The sequence below is a fragment of the Oncorhynchus keta genome, chromosome 19 (genome assembly GCF_023373465.1).
Source record: "Oncorhynchus keta strain PuntledgeMale-10-30-2019 chromosome 19, Oket_V2, whole genome shotgun sequence".
NCBI classification, from domain to species: domain Eukaryota; kingdom Metazoa; phylum Chordata; class Actinopteri; order Salmoniformes; family Salmonidae; genus Oncorhynchus; species Oncorhynchus keta.
In genome coordinates this window covers 48,191,853-48,214,438 of record NC_068439.1, presented here as the reverse complement: position 1 = coordinate 48,214,438, position 22,586 = coordinate 48,191,853, and the positions used below count along the sequence as shown (strand labels likewise).

The 22,586-nt window shown below is 42.5% G+C and overlaps 1 protein-coding gene across 3 annotated transcripts in view; it reads left to right on the top strand.

Moving 5' to 3' along the window:
* mmut (methylmalonyl CoA mutase) overlaps positions 1 to 22,586 on the top strand; it is a 40,260-nt gene that overhangs the window by 11,538 nt on the left and 6,136 nt on the right. For 2 of the 3 annotated variants that reach the window (XM_035793672.2, XM_052470698.1), the window contains exons 8-12: positions 822 to 937; positions 5,292 to 5,407; positions 11,086 to 11,217; positions 13,386 to 13,533; positions 20,857 to 21,024. In XM_035793672.2, the coding sequence (XP_035649565.1) occupies positions 822 to 937; positions 5,292 to 5,407; positions 11,086 to 11,217; positions 13,386 to 13,533; positions 20,857 to 21,024 (680 nt within the window). Of the gene's footprint in view, positions 1 to 821; positions 938 to 5,291; positions 5,408 to 11,085; positions 11,218 to 13,385; positions 13,534 to 20,856; positions 21,100 to 22,586 lie in introns of all 3 variants that reach the window. The other variant, XR_004828620.2, reaches the window with a different exon arrangement.

The following is a 22,586-nucleotide window of genomic DNA, read 5'->3' as shown; positions in this document are numbered from 1 at the left end:
CATCCTTCTCCCCTCCATCGTCTCACCTCCCCTCCTAAAAAGCCCCATATGTAATTCAGTGGGTATGTTGGAAGCATCAGTCCTCCACTCAGGCAGAACAGACACACTCCATATTTCATAGCTGCTCTTTTAAAGAGACATGTCCTGGAAGTCTGCCGGAATATAAGTAGCACTTGACATCTCAGCGGTCTATTTCCACAGCTCTAGTCAGGATCATACATTCATCATTGGCCTAGCGAACACTGGCCAGGGGAATATAACAGACAGTGCGTGTGTGTGAGAGTGAGCTGGCGTCTGAGCTCTGACCTCCATCTAAGCCTTTGATCTGATTGCAGACCCAAGGCTGTGCTTATCTGATGCTCGCACAGGGGTCGGGTCCTGTGAACATAGTGGGGGCTCCCAGGGCCACTGGGGTTTGTCTTGTGGACATGGCATGGGTCGGCCTGGTTAGCACGCAAGGAGATCCGGCCGAACGCTACTGCTTTGATGCATGCTGAGAGGGGAGGGAGGAGGGGAAGAGTGGTAGAATAAAGGAGGTGGGGCCCACCGCAGCCATTGAACACAGTAGGGATGGATGGGTTACTTTGTATTTCCCTGCTTTCTATTCCCTATATTTTCAAAGAGGTATATGGTATTAGCTGGTCATCGTGAAGTGAATACTGAAAGCTGTCTGAGAGAAACTAACTGCGATGTCTTCTATCGCTTCACTGAACCAGCAGCCAACAGACTAGGGTGGGTGTGTGCGTGATTGCGTATGAGCGAGTATGCCTTTGCCTCTGCCCCCTTCTCTGACTGTGTGTCCCACTGGCTGTGCCCCCCAGGTTCGGAGGTGATTGTTGGAGTGAATAAGTACCGTCTAGAGAAAGAGGAGTCCGTTGATGTGCTGGCTATCGACAACACCAACGTACGCAACAAGCAGATCGACAAACTCAAGAAGGTCAGTGTCATACTCACCCCAAGACTCAACGCGTAATTCAACTAAACAACCCAACCAATCCTCCGGCCCTCTTCCGTTCATTTCTCCAGAGGGTCAGTTAGTAACACGTCTCCAAAATATTGACCTTTATTTAGTACTCCACCAACTTTGCCTGCTTCTTGGGCCTGGGAGACAAAACACACACACACACAAGTTGGCTGCACAAGTTAGGCCCTTGGGTGGATCAGTCAGTGAGCATTGATAGAGTTATGGCTCCACAGTAGTAGTATGATAGTCTACATAGTCCAGACTCGAGGAAACATCTCAAATGACATAAGCCTGGTATCGTTGGCCTACAATGCCTCAATGCATCACAACTAAGGCCATTTTGTTTTTCTTGACCTCGCTATTTGACGCTAATCACAGTCCACAACCTCTTGGAAATGAAGGAAAAAGTGATCTTTTTAAACTGACCCGAGATATCGCATCAGTCTGACAACCTCTGACCTATAATACTACAACTAGGTTTTCCTCAAACCATATTGTGTCCCATGCGAGATGTATAGATTAAAAGCTTGATAAAAGGATAGACTTTGGATCGGTTAAGTTAAAGTTCAACTGAACGGTTAGAAAGAATGATGCTTGTATTGTTTACAAGTTGTTAGCATTACCAAGATTGAACAGATCTTCCTCGAATCAGCTGTAGAGATGAGAAAAAGTTAGATGAAGGTTTACATTTAAAAGTGAAATAGAGAAAAGCCTCTATTTCCTTTCACGTTCCTCTCGGTCATCATCTTTACGACGACTTTCACCACACCTAATTATTTTATTGTGAACATAATACATTTATCTGTTTTTGGATTTGTGAGCTGTTGGCAAGGCCATTACGTGCCAATACCGGAGTGGGTACTTATGGTGTAAAACACAACAAAAATGTATTTTCGTGAGAGTTGAAAATGAGATGGAAACCCATTTAACTTGTATTTCTTTTACTCGGTACATAGGAATTTAGCGGAAAAAAAGTATTCGCGCACAGCTTTTTATCTAACTAGTCAATTTGATGGAAACACATTTTTGCTGGGAAAATTAGCATATTGTTTTTATGCGGATTTTTGAATATTCACAGAATATTCACCTTTGCCTCCAACCCCTTTCGAAGCATGGAACGGAATGTGGGTGGGGCTAGGCTTTTTACTCACACAAGCTCTGACGAAGGCCGTGAGGCTGATACGTAAAGCTTATTAAAGATCAGTGATACTATCAAGAGCAGTGCGTTTCCTTCATCTTGTTCAACTGTTACCATGCACCCGCAAAAAAGATTGCTCAGATGTGCGAGTGCCTTTTGAATTTAGAATATTCACGTGGAAATCTATTGCCAATTGGATGGAAATATAGCTTATCACAGGAAAGACAATTAGGAAAGGCATAATGGAGACCAAATACCACAATACAGTGGGGAGAAAAAAGTATTTAGTCAGCCACCAATTGTGCAAGTTCTCCCACTTAAAAAGATAATGTCATTTTCATCATAGGTACACTTCAACTATGACAGACAAAATGAGAGAGAAAAAAATCCAGAAAATCACATTGTAGGATTTTTATAGAATTTTTAGCAAATTATGGTGGAAAATAAGTATTTGGCCACCTACAAACAAGCAAGATTTCTGGCTCTCACAGACCTGTAACTTCTTCTTTAAGAGGCTCCTATGTCCTCCACTCGTTACATGTATTAATAGCACCTGTTTGAACTTGTTGTCAGTATAAAAGACACCTGTCCACAACCTCAAACAGTCACACTCCAAACTTCACTATGGCCAAGACCAAAGAGCTCTGAAAGGACACCAGAAACAAAATTGTAGACCTGCACCAGGCTGGGAATACTGAATCTGCAATAGGTAAGGAGCTTGGTTTGAAGAAATCAACTGTGGGAGCAATTAATAGGAAATGGAAGACATACAAGACTACTGATAATCTCCCTCGATCTGGGGCTCCACGCAAGATCTCACCCCGTGGGGTCAAAATGATCACAAAAACGGTGAGCAAAAATCCCAGAACCACACGGGGGGACCTAGTGAATGACCTGCAGAGAACTGGGACCAAAGTAACAAAGCCTACCATCAGCAACACACTACGCTGCCAGGGACTCAAATCCTGCAGTGCCAGATGTGTCCCCCTGCTTAAGCCAGTACATGTCCAGGCCCGTCTGAAGTTTGATAGAGAGCATTTGGATGATCCAGAAGAAGATTGGGAGAATGTCATATGGTCAGATGAAACCAAAATATAGCTTTTTAGTAAAAACTCAACTTGTCGTGTTTGGAGGACAAAGAATGCTGAGTTGCATCCAAAGAACACCATACCTGGCATGGGGGTGGAAACATCATGCTTTGGGGCTGTTTTTCTGCAAAGGGATCAGGACGACTGATCCGTGTAAAGGAAAGAATGAATGGGGCCATGTATCGTGAGATTTTGAGTGAAAACCTCCTTCCATCAGCAAGGGCATTGAAGATGAAATGTGCCTTGGTCTTTCAGCATGACAATGATCCCAAACACACCGCCCGGGCAACCAAGGAGTCGCTTCGTAAGAAGCATTTCAAGGTCCTGGAGTGGCCTAGCCAGTTTCCAGATCTCAACCCCATAGAAAATCTTTGGAGGGAGTTGAAAGTCTGTGTTGCCCAGCAACAGCCCCAAAACATCACTGCTCTAGAGGAGATCTGCATGGAGGAATGGGCCAAAATACCAGCAACAGTGTGTGAAAACCTTGTGAAGACTTATAGAAAACGTTTGACCTCTGTCATTGCCAATTAATTAAGACAAAGACAAACTCATTACCAAGTGACAAGCTGGGCTCAAACCCAGTCTGTCCTCAGCTGAACCTGAAACGAGCCTGCAAATGGAGAGAAGAGTTTATGAAATTGCCAATATCACTCTGGATGGAAACATTAGTGAAATGGCCCAATTCACCCAACAAAACGAATTTGACGTTTTGTCACCACATCAACTCCCCATTAATGTAATTGAATGTCCAAAATGGCTTGGTTGGCTGATGTTCCGTTTGAGCGATTGAAGACAACTCCTGCAATTATTTGAACCCTAATGACGTTTCTGGCTCCTCATTGTGCTACCAGGTAGTCACTGTCAAAGTGACACCTCTTGTGGGCTAAATAAGCAACTGGCATTGCCAGTTTTTGTAGTTACAATTAATCCCTCTATTTATCATGTAAATTGTTGTATTTTGTCATTGAAAATGCCATCGAACAAAGACCACACTCATCATAGTGTGTTGTACATTGTTGTCATTCTAATCATGTCAGGGCCACAACCCACAAGAGGTCACACGAGGTCTCTTCACAGTCCGCAAGTCCAGAACAGACTATGGGAGGCACACAGGACTACATAGAGCCATGACTACATGGAACTCTATTCCACATCAAGTAACTGATGCAAGCAGTACAATTAGACTTAAAAAACAGATAGAAAAGCACCTTATGAAACAGTGGGGACTGTGAAGCAACACAAACATAGGCACAGACACATGCATACACACACACACACACACACACACGATAACATACGCACTATACATACAAGTACACATGGATTTAGTAATGTAGATATGTGGTAGTGGTGGAGTAGAGGCCCGAGGGCACACAGTGTGTTGTGAAATCTGTGAATGAATTGTAATGTTTTTAAAATTGTATGAACTGCCTTCATTTTGCTGGACCCCAGGAAGAATAGCTGCCTTGGCAGCAGCCTGTCTATTTAGTTTGGCTTTGGTTTGGCTTCTCATTCTTAAGCCCTACTCTGGTCTGTATTCGCGTTGTCCAACTCCTCTGACTATTGTTGTCATGGCAATGCATGACAGTGGACAAACACAGCAGAGAACAAGGCTAAAGCACTTAACAGATATGGACCACCAGGCTGTGAGTAAGTGGCCATTTTCCTGTCCAGAACATGTGTGGTGCCAAACATTGTCCTCAAAATAATGTCTCGTTTGATGTAAAGTCCCTCGTTCTGACACATGGTTTCTACGAAAGCAAGGGTTCAAGACTTAGAGGTGGAGAAGCAAAGCAAAGGGATATCCTTGGACTGGGAACCAGGCCAACATTGGGTTGTGTTATGGATGTTATACATCAATGTCAATATTAAGAAAAGAAAAGCAAAACAAAATTCTGACCCCATTAAGGCACAACAGTCTATGGTCTCACTAAACCGCAATGTAGATGTCATTATATCAGTACAATGAAAAGCCAATATAATTAGAACATATTAGGGTTCGCTGGAGATTCACTGTTGAGCCTTCACTAGGAGCTAAAAGGAATAAGTACATTTTAAGATATTGTTTTATATGTACATCAAGTCTGTGTGTCTCCTGCAGGTGAGGGAGAGTCGTGATGCTGAGGTGGCGAAGAGGTGTCTGTCGGCCATAGAGGAGTGTGCTCGTACCAGGGAGGGGAACCTGCTGGGGCTGGCTGTGGAGGCTGCTAGAGCCAGGTGAGACACTATCCCCACTAGTCCTATGGTCAGCAACCCTGGGCTCATTGTCACTTTTGAAGGTAACTTTACTTACTGTTGAGAGTTAGAATAGTAGAACACACGAGGTGCAGTTTTGAAATTTGGTTGTGCATCAGCAGTTTTCCTTTTGTTATGTCAGTCAATGTCAGTCACTCAATTGTCACTCAAAATGTTTTTAGATTGGTAAATTAGTTGAGTCAGCTATCTAAACTTGTAGTAAGCATGGCGGAATTGCCGACCGGGCATGAAGGGCCCACGGGCCCTGACCTCCAAGGGGCCCCCATTGACTTTGTTAGCCACTCTCACTCAGATGTCATTGCAAAATGTGTAAAATTTCACAAAATAAGCTTTAAAACGGCTAAAAATGCATCTTTAACCAATGGCAAAATGAGTAGAATTGCATGAACCAAAAAACAATCAAATCTTGCTTTGGCCCCATGACTGTGATACTGTATGTGGTTGTTTTTCCTCCTACATTTAGTCTAGTTGAATGTAAGTCACTCTAAAATGTACCAAAATGGTATTACCCTTGAAGGAAATTCGTTTTGCACATACATGAAATTATATTGATTGGCTATTCATTATACACAAAATGGGAACATGTCATGCCCAACAATAATACAAGCAATTCATCCAACTAGCTGAGTAAAATGAGTAAATGAATCTACACAAGTAACAAAGGTCTTGTGAATGACCACATATCCCTCCCTACAAATACACTCTGTTGCATAACATGTATTTATTTATAAGGAAACAATACACATTAATCAACATCAATATTACAATAATGCAACATCCATGTAAATGTGCCGGGGTTTAGCCAAAAGCTAATTTTCACCAGTAGTCCCTGAGCAGCCACTATATACAAATACTCACTAAAACAATACAAAATACAAATGCATTACATCCAATGATATAACAACACCACTATCATCAACTGTCGTCTTACATATGAGGAACCACAGATAACTCAGGTGTACAGGTTTGGATAGATTTGAGCCATGTTTTCAATTTAAATGTAAAAGTACAATAATCAGTGCAGCCTCCATGGGCTTTGCATTCCAGTATATTGTAGCTCTAACAGAGAAGGCCGATTGACCGATTTTACTGTGTGGAAAAGGGACAACACAATCCCCTCTAGTTACTGCCCTTGTTACCCTGGAGGTGCTTTCCTTGAGCATGATGTGCCGGCGTAGGGGTGGAGGGGCAAGACCATACAGGATCTAAAAGACAAGGCTTGCATCTACATAAAGCTGTCCAGACTAAATAAATAATGTTTGTAAATGATATGACAACGGTGGTAACTGTTTTGGCTTGTTATAAAAAAATTTAAGTTTTTGTTTGTAGAGTGATTCAATTGGTTTCAGACTAGTAGCTCCTGCTTGTGACCAGCATGTGAGGCAATATCTCAGCTGTGAGAAGATCATAGCGTGCATATATAGTTTGGCGTCCTCCAGAGGAAGGTAAGGTCTTATAAACCTGAAGTTGGATAATCCAAACTTGACTGTGTTAACCACCTTCTTCACATATTTCTTAAATGTCAAGTTGGAGTCCAAAATGACGCCCAGAAACCTGAAGTTAGATACAACTTTCAGATTCTCTAAATTAACAAGAACAGCTGGTTGGGAACAATCAATGGAAGAAGTACATACAGTCTTGTCGATATTTAAATGCAGGCATGCAGAAATGCATAATTAGTCATCCATGTAGAAACATGTACCATAGCTTCAGTTAACTTGTTAACAACTAGTTGTTTATTTTTGAGTGTACATACAGGACTGTATCGTCTTAATACATCTGCATGTTAACTTGTGGGAGATCATTCATATATATGGTAAACAGAAGGGGGCCTAATATTGAATCTTGTGGGACCCCAATGTTATTGTAAAGAGTGGCCAACTGAGTGTCCCCCAAACGCACCCTTTGACGTCAGATAGGAGTACATCCAACAATGACTTCAGTGGACACATTAATGGAGGATAGTTTGGATAGGAGGACCTCATGATTCACAGTATCAAAGGCCTTTTTAAGATCTAAAAAGACTGCAGCGACTTCACCACCTATGTCCAGTTTAGATTTAATGCACTCTAGAAAATAGTAATTGGCTGTTTCGGTAGAATAGTTAGTTCTGAATCCAAATTGCATTAGATGTATGGAGTTGCCCTGAATGAGGGGATCAGTCAGATGATCAGCCACCCATCTTTCGGCTACTTTTGATAGCACTGGAAGAATGCTTATAGGTCGGTAATTTTCCACCGGTGTAGGGTCACCAGCACTTAAAATGGGTATCACTGCAGCAGACTTCCAAGCATTGGGGAAGAACCCATATTTGACGGACAGATTAACGAGATGTACAATAGGGGCAATCAGAGAATATTTTTGTCTCTTCAGGAATACAGTGTCTAGACTAAATACATATTTTGTTCTAGAGCTCCTGAATAAGCGAATAATACTGTCCACTGCTGACGCTGACATTTCAAGGATTCTGAATATTGGTTTATTATTATCTATGGGATTGAGAACTGTGGTCTTGGTTGAAAATATTTGATCAGTTCTCTGCCCTTGTTAAAGGTGGTGGATATGAAATCGGAGTCTTGCATGAGAATTCCATTAACCTTTTAATTCAGGATGTTTTTTGGACTTTTTAGCTCCTCTCCCTGTTAGTTTGTTGAGATTTTCCCTAAATCACTTTGCATCACATGATTAAAACACTTCTGGTTTTAAAGTGATGTATGTGGTAAAGGAATGGCTAGAACAGGGACAGATGCCATTTTAACAGACCACATGACCATTCTATACAGCCAGACAGACAAAGATGCTCTGTAGTGTAAACAATGATAACGATGATGGCAACAGTAGTACATTTTGGTTATAACTGCCTTTTAAAACGCCTAAGGACAGTGTACATAAAACCACCCTGAAGAATAAACATACCAACAGAACACCGTGAGACTATTAAAAACACCAGTTGGTTTTGAAGCAACAGTATTACAGTTAGTATGTGGCTATGTAAAGGAATAGTCGTAGCACAATGTGCAGGAGTGTCTCAGCCATTGAAATCCTTGGGTGGGCCACCTATAATTTTATTAAATTTTTGGGATGGAAAAAACACATTCAGTGTAAAATTGTGGGTTGTGGCCTCTAAAATAATCTCCTAATAAGCGCCCTGCCACTCCCACCCTTTTTGATACAGACCCCCCCCATATATAATTTGTAGGTTTAGTGTAGTGTAGGCCTATGTGGCTATGTAAAGCAATAGCCACTGCACAATGTCTAGTTTAAGTAGGCTACTATGTGACCACACTGAAGATTAACTCGGTTACACAAGTATGGCGTCCTGCAAGTGTAGCCACTGTAAAATTACAACTGCGACCTGGCCAAGATAGAGCAAAGCATTGCGACACAAACAACAACACAGAGTTACACATGGAATAACACAATAGGGGGGAAAATAAGGGGGAAAGTCTATATACAGTGTGTGCAAATGGCGTGAGGAGGTAAGGCAATAAATAGGCCATAGTAGCAAGAAATTACAGTTTAGCAAATTAACACGGGAGTGATAGATGTGCAGATGATGATGTGCAAGTATAAATACTGGTGTGCAAAAGAGGAGAAAAAAATAAATAAAAACAATGTGCAAGTAGAAATACTGGTGTGCAAAATAGCAGAAAAAAGTAAATAAAAACAATGTGGGGATGAGGTAGGTAAATTGGATGGGCTGTTTACAGATGGGCTATGTAACGCTGCAGCAATCGGTTAGCTGCTCAGATAGCTGATGTTTTAAAGTTAGTGAGGGAAAAATAAGTCTCCAGCTTCAGTGATTTTTGCAATTCATTCCAGTCATTAGCAGCAGAGAAATGGGAGGAAAGGCTGCCAAAGGAGGTGTTGACTTTGGGGATGACCAGTGAGATATACCTGCTGGAGTGTGGTGGTGGGTGTTGTTATCGTGACCAGTGAGCTGAGATAAGGTGGAGCTTTACCTAGCAAAGACTTATAGATGACCTGGAGCCAGTGGGTCTGGCGACGAATATGTAGCGAGGGCCAGCCGACTAGAGCATACAGGTCGCAGTGGTGGGTAGTATATGGGGCTTTGGTGACAAAATGGATGAGACTGTGATAGACTGCATCCAATTTGCTGAGCTATTTTGTAAATGACATCGCCGAAGTCGAGGATCGGTAGGATAGTCAGTTTTACTAGGGTATGTTTGGCGGCGTGAGTGAAGGAGGCTTTGTTGGGAAATAGAAGGCCGATTCTAGATTTAATCTTGGATAGGTGATGTTTAATATGAGTCTGGAAGGAGAGTTTACAGTCTAGCCAGACAACTAGAATATGTGGACAACTACAAATACCTAAGTCAGAACCGTCCAGAGTAGTGATGCTAGTCGGGCGGTTGCGGGCAGCGAATGTTTGAAAAGCTTGCATTTAGTTTTACTAGCGTTTTTAAGAGCAGTTGGAGGCCACGGAAGGAGTGTTGTATGGCGTTGAAGCTCGCATGGAGGTTTGCTAACACAGTGTCCAAAGAAGGGCCAGATGTATGCAGAATGGTGTCGTCTGCGTAGAGGTGAATCAGAGAATCACCTGCAGCAAGAGCGACATTGTTGATATATACAGAGAAAAGAGTCGGCCCGAGAATTTAACCCTGTGGTACCCCCATGGAGACTGCCAGAGGTCTGTACAACGGGCCCTCCAACTTGACACACTGAACTCTGTCTGAGAAGTAGTTGGTGAACCAGGCGAGGCAGTCATTTGAGAAACCAAGGCTGTTGAGTCTGCCGATAAGAATATGGTGATTGACAGAGTAGAAAGCCTTGGCCAGGTCGATGAAGACGGCTGCACTGTACAATCTTTTATCGATGGCGGTTATGATATCGTTTAGTACCTTGTGCGTGGCTGAGGTGCACCCGTGACCAGCTCGGAAACCAGATTACACAGCGGAGATGGTACAGTGGGATTTGAAATGGTCGGTAATCTGTTTATTAACTTTGCTTTTGAAGACTTTAGAAAGGCAGGATGGATATAGGTCTATAACGGTTTGGGTCTAGATTGTCACTCCCTTTGAAGAGGGGGATGACCGCGGCAGCTTTCCAATCTTTATGGATCTCGGGCGATCCGAAAGAGGTTGAATAGACTGGTAATAGGGTTTGCAGCAATGGCGGCAGATAATTTTAGAAAGAGAGGGTCCAGATTGTCTAGCCCAGCTGATTTGTAAGGGTCCAGGTTTTGCAACTCTTTCAGAACATCTGCTACCTGGATTTGGGTGAAAGAGAAGCTGGGGAGGCTCGGGCAAGTAGCTGCGAGGGGTGCGGAGCTGTTGGCGGGGGTTGGGGTAGCCAGGAGGAAAGCATGGCCAGCCGTAGAGAAATGCTTATTGAAATTCTCAATTATCATGGATTTATCGGTGGTGACAGTGTTACCTATCCTCAGTGCAGTGGTTTGGGAAACACTGACATAAACAATCACCTAAGAAATACATAACAGCATTTTTCTTTGAACCCAGGACTCCCTGGCGATCAGTGTAATGCACGGAATAGACAATCCTGATTAAATAAAGTAAGCTGAACTGCAGGGAATATTGAAGGAGAGCGTTGTGAAACCCTGTTGGTATATTTGATTAAAATAGAAGTGTTTTTGAGACATGTTGTTGTGCATTCCCCAGATGTTCTGTTGGGGAGATCACGGATGCCATGAAGGTTGTGTTTGGGGAACATAAAGCCAGCACCAGGATGGTGAGCGGAGCCTACCGCAGCGAGTTCGGTGAGCATGAGGAGATCTCCACAGCACACAACCGGTAAGCGCAGAAAGAAAATAGTACTTGATTCTCTGTTGTACTTAATGTTAGAATATAGAATATCTTCTCTGTTTTCAACCCCCTGAGACAGCACACTAAGGTTTGTAATAATATTGAATAACACAAAACATATTGAAACATGGTTGGGTGATATCAGCTTTTGTCCTATCATGATTCTGCACTTATGGCAGAAGATGTTTTCGCCTCCTAGTGGCCAATAATAATATTTAAAAAGGGAGAGAAAAACCCACTGCTAGCGACTTGCATGTTACAGGAGGGATGAGAGGAATCGGAACGTTGACAAAAGATAAGTGGATCCAAATATTTTCTAGTAGACTATTCTACTCTATTGGAGATGTGACACGAAAGAGATGTGTAGCCTAAGCCTATCTGTGTGTCTGTGTGTGCCGAGGTGCGAGTGACACAAAGTCAACATCGGGTGACAGTTTGTTAATCATCATGGGCTGCAGAGCAAGGAACTCTTGCTGTCCTTAGAACTGGATAATTATATACTGATTTGCATTTTTGCCTCATCCTCCTCTTATTAGGCCAGGGCTTACTATGCGTTGTAGGTAGGTTGCACATTGTTAGAATAATATGGAAATAGGCCTATATGCCTATAGGCTATGCATCCTTTCTTGCATAAGCTTTGCTCAGCTGTAGCCTAGCCTACGTTTTTTGACTTCTCATTGGATTTTTCCATCTTGGCATTGTTTGCTGAATTTCACTTTTTGTGGCCTGAAATATTTGACATTCAAAATAAAGCTGTATCAAGTCATGTTCTTATCAAATTGAGAGAGAACCGAAAATGTGACTTTTAAAATAATAAATGTCCGCTATAACAATTTACTTTCTTTTGGTCCTTGCCAAACAAAAACATTTTCTGATCTAATATTTTGTGCTGCTTTGGTGAAACTCTTAGCTCTGTCTACATAGTTATCTTGCATTCTGTAAATGCAACATATTTATTGAAATAACTATATTCATATATGTTATAGCCTTACTCGGAATGTCATCCATGCACTGCCCTGCTTTGCGGCAGTCAAGTTGAAATGGGTTAAGTATTGTTTGTCCCATCATGAGGTCATCACCATCGACGATGGTTGTCAATCATCCTCGATAGATGATACTATCGTAATATCGCCCAACCATAACACACACACACACACACTTGAAATAAGCACAGGGTCAACTGCAGTGCAGAACCATTTCAGGGTTAAATGCCTTGCTCAAAGGCAGAATGGCTCTGACACCAGCAACCTTCCACTTGCTCATCCCACTGTGTACCTGTCCTGGGATTTGAACCAGTAACTCTCCTTGTCTGCCTTTTCCTTCCCAGTAAGAACTGCCACCTCTTGACTCGATCTGATCGATCTGCAGAACAGTTCAGTTCCGGCAGGATTCATAGACGAAGCTTTTACTCTCATAGACAGAGCCTAAATCAGGTTTGTTCTCAAGGGACGCAGCATTCAGTCTGGCTTAACCAGGCTAGGTGGTTGTCCCCTTGGGAAGCCAAAGTGATTGGCATGCTTCTACACTTCAGCAATGCACAGAGAAGATGTTTGAAGGCCCTTATTGAACCTCCTATGTGATTGTTTGTGATCAGAGTTTTCAACTTTCTCCCCCATCAAGTCACTATTGCTGTTGTTGTGTCTGGAATTACAATACATTTAATATGTGTAGAGCCTTTCAAGAACTTTAATAATATTACACATTTCTGAACAGGGTTGTGGAGTTTAAGAAGAAAATCGAAGCTCTTTGCTGGCAAATACACCAATGCAATAATTTGCATTTATATAGTACATTATTCAAAGCAAAGGTAACTGACCTCATCAACCACCCATTTGTACAGTAGCATCCACCCATCTGAGCCATTTTATGCTAGACGTTCCACTACACATAAAGGTTGTGTTCATTAGAGCACACCATACCAAAGCATTTAGCAACGGAAAACAAAAATATGTTTAATTTTGGACAAGTTACGGCAGTCCTTCTTTGTTTCAGTTCGTTTTCTTCTGTTTGGTGTCTAAAGAATACTACCCAGCCATCACTACAGTCCCTAATATGACCTCTCCTTCCCTGTCCTCTATTGAGTGTCCAAGGTGGTTGTGTACCATAAACACTTAATTATTAATAACTATTGATATGACTTATTAATCTTCTCCCAGGGTGGTGGAATTTAAGAAGCATGAGGGCAGGAACCCTCGTCTGCTGGTGGCCAAGATGGGCCAGGACGGCCATGACAGGGGGGCAAAGGTCATCGCTACGGGATTCGCTGACCTGGGATTCGACGTTGACATTGGACCGCTCTTCCAGGTAAGCTTAGTTGCTAGCTACTGGACTTGAAGAGAAACGATAGAGTATTTATTTCCCAAGTGTTCACAGTAAAGAATAACTCCACGACAGGGAGAGAAGATCAAGTGAGGCATGGATTCAAACAAACGCAGTTAGCAGCGAATGGGATCTCTGCGAACCTTTGAAATTGCCTTAAATTGCCTATGAATCTATTTCTGTGCTTAGGTCGTTCATTTGCGTTGGGTTCAATCCCTGCCTCTGTGTTGTTTTAGTCACGCCTCAACTAATTCTTAAAGGTCAAGGCAGTCATTCACATAACCTATGCCAGGCATAGCACAATGATCACCGCACTAAGGAACGTGTGTGATAACAATGGGACTCTAATGCAGCAATTGTTAATGCTGCATGCAGACATACCACATCATATTCGTGCTTGGAAAAAGCCCTTACTGTAAATCTGCAGGTGGGTTATATCTTGGTCAATCGTCCTTTTAAACGATTAACGCTGAAATGTGTCTGTGAGTGTGAGTCCATCTGGTCTACTCTAGACCTATGGAAAGCCTATGGAACATTCCCTACACAGGCATGGCAAACATCAAAGCTGGCCAGTTCACTACGTTTCACCACTCTTCCCTCGTCATTCTCCTAGCGAGGATAGTTAGACAGACACTCCAGTCTTGTTAAAACGTCCCAGCCAATCCCTGAATCGGAAACAACATGAAATGCACTACTTTCATTCATCTGCTTGCCCTGCCCTCATATTTAGTCTCACATTGAAGTGTTTAACCATTTTATTTTCAGGACAACCAGGGCTACAAGTAGAAGATAACAACATTTGCCAAGTAGTTACATTCATGAGTTTTATTGACATGTCAATAAAGAAACAAGGTCTGCCAAGCCAAAACCTGATTCAAAAAAATAATAATTCTAAGAATGCTCTAAGTACCTAAATTGTTTGCTCAGTGGGAAATGACTATCCAACTAGTCAGTGACAACTGTGTGGAGTTTGACAGCAGTTAAGTGAGCTGCAAACGTGGTTTTGCTTAGCTAGCTACATGCCAAATGGATAGGCTACTCTTCACGGTTCTGAAATGACATGATCAATTGAAGTTAGCTGATCATGAAAAGCATGCAGTTACTTGCTGTATAACTGACGATAGAGCATGTAGAATCATACATAAAAAAAATGTAGTTCTGACTGCTCTTCAAGGGCTGACGAGATGATAGAAACGGCACATAGTTGTCTATGGTTTAGTGAAGCTGGGTGTCTCCTTGCCCTCCAGCAGCCAACTCGAACACTGTACCGTAATTGTGACGTTGTATTGATTCAAAACCTATAGAACATACACTTTCCATGACCAGGTGAATCCAGGTGAACACTCTTATTAATGTCACTTGTTAAGGAGAGGAGACGGGTTAAAGCCAGATTTTTTAAAACCTTGAGACAATTGAGACATGGATTGTGTATGTGTGCAATTCAGAGGGTGAACGGGCAAGGCGAAAGATTTGAGTCTCGTTAAACGGGGTGTGGTAGTAGATGCCAGGCGCACCGGTTTGTCTCGAGCTGCAACACTGCTGGGTTTTCCACGCTAAACAGTTTCCCGTGTTCAGGGGACATTCAGTCTCACATACAGTCAGGTTCATAATTATTGGCACCCTTGATAAAGATGAGCCAAAAAGACTGCAAAATAGATAATACAAATACTGAGCTATATTGTATGCTCAAAAACATTGGGGAATTATATTGTTTTATACTAATACAATTGCTCAGACAGATATTTTGTTAAACAAGTAATACTTTTTTTCAAAGACAGCGCTCAAATTTATTGGCACCCCAGTTTTAAATACTGTTGCACCCTCCCATTGCGGGGATAAGGACACAGGCTTTTTCTAAAATGTTTTAGGAAATTAGAGAACTCGTTGGGAGGGATGATTTTATGATCATACTACAATACTGCCATATGGCAATACTGCAGGAACTCATGTAGGCTCCACGATCCATGATCTTGAAGGTGAAGTTGGGAACGATTGAGAAGCAGTAGCAGTGGAATTTGGTGGCTCCATAGCTCGTAACTAGCTCGCAGCGCTGACAAAAGGAATAAGAGCCGTGATGAATTCCAGTAACTTGTCCTTGGTTGCCAGCATCAATGTTGAACAAAGGTTTGCCGTGTGCTGCTCAGCATGACATGAAAGAGAGGACAAAGCAGTATTTGTTCTGGTTCAGATGACTGATGTTCCATGCTAATTATTTCATATTGGAGTGTATGAGAGTACAGTTAACATGTGAGTGTCCATAGTGCAAGCAGAACATAAGAGATCATGCAAGATTAAAGGCAAGGAACATGTAGCTTATTCAGACTGAAGAACCCCTAAAGCCATCATACGGACCACCTCTGAAAAGTATAATGCAACCGTAACATTGTTGCCTTAACATGAACTCAAAGTTGTGCTACTGAGTGAGGAGAGATACCAACTCATGTTGGTTGCTTCTCCGTAGTCCACGGAAAGAAGGCGGACCGATGGATTCCTGAGCAGACTGCACGCCAAAGGGTCCTGACACTCAGTATGAATTGAATCCCTGCTATCGAGCCATGATAAGAAAGGCTGCATTTGCCTGACTGAAATTTGGAATAGAAAAGATATATACGTGGTTATATAACAGAAGACATTGTACAGAGAGAAGAGCAGACAGTAGACTGCTGCAGAGTGGCACAGCTCAGCCATGACACACCATCACATGGCATAAATCGACATACAGACGGTATTACTAACAACCCCCCAAAAAAAAAACTCAACTAAACGTTAGTACAGGTGGTTACGTAACTATCTAAATAGCCTAATGACCTACTAATACTGCTCAGCAGCAATGAGAGTGACATGATAATCTAAAACCTAGACCTAATAAATAGTCTACTTGAGCTGAAGGTTTATGTCTAACGGTATATGCCGGTAAGCCGTGAGAAAATAATAAATGACCTGATAACGAGAGAAATAGACCCCATAGATTAGTAGAATAAGCCTTGATATCTGAAATAAACTCTCTAACAGACGTTCCCATTAGAGGCAATAGCCGCTTGATCGCCGACAGTTTATCGCCATGTGCCTGTTTAGCAAGCCCACCGCCTGCTAGGTAATGCTAGTATCAACAGGGTTAGGCAACACTGTTCAAACTATAGCGAGCCCTGATTGGTCATCGCACAGCTATACAGCTTCAGCTTCCCCACTAAGGTCCAAGATGATAACCCTAACTTTTCTTCCTCCGATTTCAAGTTAGGGTTTAGGTTAGGCAATAGTATACATGTAAATTGAGGCTGTAGTGTAATTTGAATGCTAATTGTAGCGATCACTTCATTATAGTCATCATGTATTCGCTCCTATTATTATGTGTTATCTTCATGTCTTACATACTACTTCTATCATGTGTTTAAGGCTGCAACTCTTATGCAATGGTGACTGCTAGCACATTTAGGTGTGAGCTGATATTCTTTGCTTCGTTATGTATACACGGTATTGCATATGGCATGGCTGCCGATTTGTCACATTTGTAGGAGCATCTGCATGGTTAGGTTCAGTAGCTTAATACACGCTGACCAGGGGTGAAAGTAAGGCGGTCTGGTACTGCGTCCCGGCAAAATAAATAGTGGGGGTACGCCGTACCGGTAAAACATGAGCCTGTCACAATAATTAAAACAAACGTGTAAGCTGTAGGCTATTTCACAATTATTTATCATTACCGCATGTCAGAGGCATGAAAAATGTGCAAATGGACTTGAAAACGGGTGGTGTAGTCGACAATCCAAAATGACAAGGTAGAGAGAGATAAGTGGCCGACATTGAGACTCGTTCGCAGCAGTGAACTAAAAAAATAATAATAATAATAATCCGTGTTAGAGGTCTCTTTCCATTCACCATACAGACAGTTTAGAGGCTGGAAATACACTCGGTTGAATGTGCACGCGTAGTCTAGTAAAGGAGCCCTTTGAAGTGATTGTTTGACAATCAGATAAAAACATAACTGGTTGTGTTTATGCCCCGATTAAAGGTAATACATTTTAAAAGTTAAATGACCAATCTTTATGATTAGTCCCACAGAGATCCTATTGAATTAATAGGGGTTCTATATGGAATTCTATGATTGGGCCCATACCTGGAAGAACATTACATCTACTTTCACCCCTGATGATGACTAGAATGACACGATCACTACAATTAGCATACAATACAATAGCATACGATAAACTAAGAATAGAGTCAGTAAACTGTCACTAGAATAATAATACTACTGGAACACGAAGATAGACGGACACGGTCTACTACCTATGTCAAATGTATGACACATGGCTTGAACTTGAACCTACTGCTGCAGATAAGCATGAAGTAAATGTAACTACGTTGACTGAAATAATACCGTCAAATGTATACTAGTCTGACTCATTCTACAGTATGCACTAATGAGCTAGCAGTTACTCTGATTTTGCTCAGAGCAGAAAAGCAGTAAAAGTGCCGAGATACTAGTACACTAGTCCAGACCAGTCTCAAATTAAGAGAATGCATTTCTAGCTTAAACTGTGTAAGGGAATAGGGTTCCAAAGAATAATGTTGTCCGAAAATAATGTACAATATTTAAAGTGTACAATATTTAAAGTGTGACTGCCGACGCAAGTCACATGAACTAATGTGACTGGGATGACCCATAAAATGTCAGCTATCACTGATAGAGTGCCTTGCCGTGGTCTCGTGAGCTGCGCGACACAGTGATGGCTACTATCAATATTGATGCTGCACTAAACTAATCACCAGAATCACAGTGACAAGCACCATCTTCTGCTCATGATAAGAAAACATGGCTACTCCCTCACTGTATATCGATGCATAGCCTGTATAGCTAGCTTAGCATAGGCTACTTCCTTGTATGGATAAGGGATGATTCTCCATGATGGTGTGTGTGTGTGTCCCCGAGCACACAGACTCTGCCCGAAAGCTGGCATTGGGAGCAAACAGTAGGCTATACAATTAGGCTACTCCCAAGGCTAATTCTACTTAGCTAGCTAGTTTGTCAGTAAATAGCCGGCTACAATCTTAGAGCAGCAACATGGTGGATCCTCTCAATCAGCAGTAACTCCTGTCCGCATTGTTTCTTCATTCACTGACACACATCCCAACACCTCCACCCACAAACACCAACAGACCACAACATTCACTACCACACTCACATAACCCACACCACAACATCTCCACCCACACACACCCACAAACACCAACAGACCACAACATTCACTACCACACTGACATAACCCACAACACCTCCACCCACACACACCCACATACGCCTGTAGACCTCAATATTCAATATCCACAAAAAAGCTGCACACATCCAACTCTCAACCTCCTCGCATTGACACACATTCAACTCCACCCACCCACACACAGCCACGAACACATACAGTGCCCAACCCTTCCCCCTGCTCACACTGACACCCACACACAGCCACAAACACATACAGCGCCCAACCCTTCCCCCTCCTCACACTGACACCCACACACTGCCACCAGAACCTTCAAGGTTTACCGCAGCCATGGATGCAAAAATGTTAGAAATGCTCAGCCTGCAAAGACATTTAGTCCAGATTCAACAAGACAGGAACTCTCTCTCTGAAGAGTTCACTGCTGATTTGCAGCGTATTACTGAGCAGTGACTGTTAATTGAAGTAAATCCGTTTTTGAATGAACAGTGATTGTAATGGAAGTAAATTAGTTTTGGAATAAGCAGTTATTATTATTTAAGTAAATCAAATCAGTTTTTTTTTTATGGTTCTCAATGTTGTAGTCAATGGAATAGATTTTTGGAATGTTTTGTGTTATTTATGTATGCAATCTAATAAACAAATATTTAGCTTTTCCTTGTTAGTCCTTTTTGTTCTCTCTGCAAACTGAAGTTCCTTCTGGAAAAAGACAGTTATTCTATGTCATGTGTCTCAATCATTGAAAATGCTATTTCTTAAAAAATGGACACCAGAACAATTTTCTCCATTGTGCAACAATAAGTATTTCATTTTTTTTTTAGAGCAGGCGCATTATGTTGTCCCTCTTCTGGACAGCCTGGTTACGTGGGGCCACTCTATTGTCTGCAGGATCAGGGACTCGCTCGATGTCATGTGCCACAACATGGTCCTCATCCAAGTCCTCTGTGATGCCTTCATGGATGAGGACCATGTTGTGGAGGACACAGGGCACTGGCGATGGCTTCTAGCTCTTCTCCAGCAGCAGCATTCCAGAGGTTGGAGTCTCCTCCATTGGCACTTTAACAGCCCAAAGGACGTCTGTGGATCTGGTTAAATCTTTTGTGCTTGTCCAATAGGTGACTATTGTCCCTGAATGGGACAATAAGATCCAGGCTTATGGGATAGGCAGACTACCCCCATGAGGTGGTACTACTCTGGCAAAGAGTAGGCATTGAGGTGAGCCTTAGGGTTGCTGGTTCTGTACACGCGTGCATCATGCACAGAACCAGCATGGCCAGCGTAGCTCCTGTTATCTAACAAAAGACCGTTTGTTCCCTACACTACGCTCTGTATGTGTCCGTTTTTATGTTATTCTGTATTTTTCCATCACGAGAAAGGCCCATGGCCCTGAAACTGTTAACAATGTCTCAAGTCAGCTATGTTGCATAACACATACACCCACACAAGCCAACAGCAGATAATATTCAATCACATATGATATGGTAACGGGCTATAGTGTATAACACAGAACCTCACACTACATCATTGGGGATTTTAGTGACACTTTATTTAGGCTACTTTGACCAAAACACAGGCCGTCTAGACATCCAAATTACCAAAACGTTTTTTGGGGTTCAACCGAAAATGACACCGAAGGGCGAAGTCGTTGTAGCGAGGGCCGACTTCCTCCACATAACCCTCGACGCTTCACCCACTAAAATCTGTAGCCACTCCATGACATCGGGACCAGGATCTAAAAAGTCAGAAAGGCACAGGTAAAACCAACATTTTACGTGGTCATTACATCGTGTTATCAGCAAGAGTAGCTAAAACTAACATAATGGAATGTTTGTGTTTAAAAAAACAAAAGTTCAACAAACTTTGTTTTAAACAAACACAGTTTGCCACACGCGTTCGCTAATATATTGCTTGTTGAACGTGCCTTGGGGCAGTCTCAGCCTTAAAATATAACACATGATTTAGAAGTAATAAATCAGATCTTATTGAGACGTACAGTATAGGAGGACCACTATATAGACTTTCCACATCATTGGCAGTGGTTCGACTACTAACGTGATGATGACTACTGTTTTTTCATACTACTTTGTTTCCTCCTCTATAGACCCCCCTGGAGGTGGCCCAGCAGGCGGTAGATGCAGACGTCCACTGTGTTGGGGTCAGCACGCTGGCCGCAGGACACAAGACCCTGGTCCCAGAGCTTATCAAGGAGCTTCGCAACCTCAACCGCCCTGACATCCTGGTCATCTGTGGAGGGGTCATCCCACCTCAGGTAACCTGTGACCCCTAACCCAACCTCAACCGCCCTGACATCCTGGTCATCTGTGGAGGGGTCATCCCACCTCAGGTAACCTGTGACCCCTAACCCAACCTCAACCGCCCTGACATCCTGGTCATCTGTGGAGGGGTCATCCCACCTCAGGTAACCTGTGACCCCTAACCCAACCTCAACCACCCTGACATCCTGGTCATCTGTGGAGGGGTCATCCCACCTAATGTACACTGTAACCTTTGACTTGTAGGGAGATGAACCCTGAGAATGTCCTGAGTCTCTGTCAGTCTTTCTCTTTCTGATACCAAATAATGATATCCCTCCAAGGTTAAAAAACGTCAAGAAATATACATATACAGAATATACAAAGATCCACCTCTTTCCCACCACCTTTTTCCTTTCTCTCTGCAGAATACTAAACAATAATAGTGTAAATGACACCAACACGAGCTGCCATCAGTTTCTCTCATCAAATAGGAAAATAAAGAAGACCAGTTTAGTCTCTCTGCTTGACCAAACAGTAGAATAACCCATAGCCTGCTCGGTCCAAGGCCTAGTTACCTGGTCTGTAACCTGATTTTAAAGTTGTGCATTTATGTGAGAAATCTGTGTATGAGGACTGTGTTGTATGTACATGTGCCCGCCCAGGAGACGGCAAACTTAACAGGATCCAGGGCCAGCTCCGTCCTGCCTCCCATAGGTCGGCTAACCAGATGTATTGTTTGTTGTTCAAAAGGGTGACAAAAACACACACAGAGAGTGGTGCACACATGGAACCTATGAGATTGTTTAATTACTGCTAGGCCTGAAGAGTGAGAAAACATTGAGTTAGTTGAGGTAAACACAATCAGGCTGCCTGATGACTATTTCTGATTTACCGTCTTAATATACACACAAATGTGCGTGCTTGTGTCTTGGTAGTTTAACAAATCAGTTGCCTTCTGCAGGGGACCAATGGATGCCTTTATAATGTATTGTGGGATGGAGGTGTTGCTCAGAGTGGGTGTGAATTGGAAAAGTCAAAGCAGTGCAAATAGGAATTGACATCAAAATCCATAGCTCTGCCACTTGATGCCTGGATGCACACGCACGCACGCACACACACACACACACACACCTAGTAATAGCTACTGGTGTCCTGTGAGAGAGATGAAACCATTCAGTTTATGTATTCAGAGAGACGTCTCATTTATGAAACCATGTTTCTGTGTTCACACATAGACATTAGCCGATTATAGAGCCAACAACAACAAACATAAAACAGCCAGGATCAGAGGCCCATGTTGAACACACAAGATTGTATCATAACGAATACAATACCATGAGAACTACCGCTAACATTCCTAGACGTGACGTGATTGCGCCGCCTTGTCCTCTGTCCTTTATGTATAGATGGTGGTATTCATAGTGAATATTTTATTCATAAAGAGCTTTTCTTCAGCTTCGACACTATGCTACAGTATAATAGCTCTGCTATATAGATATCAAAATATGCAGGTTTCTCAGGGTGCATTCACACCAGTGGTGGTTAGTGCCATTAGAGATTAGGGATGGTGATTTGA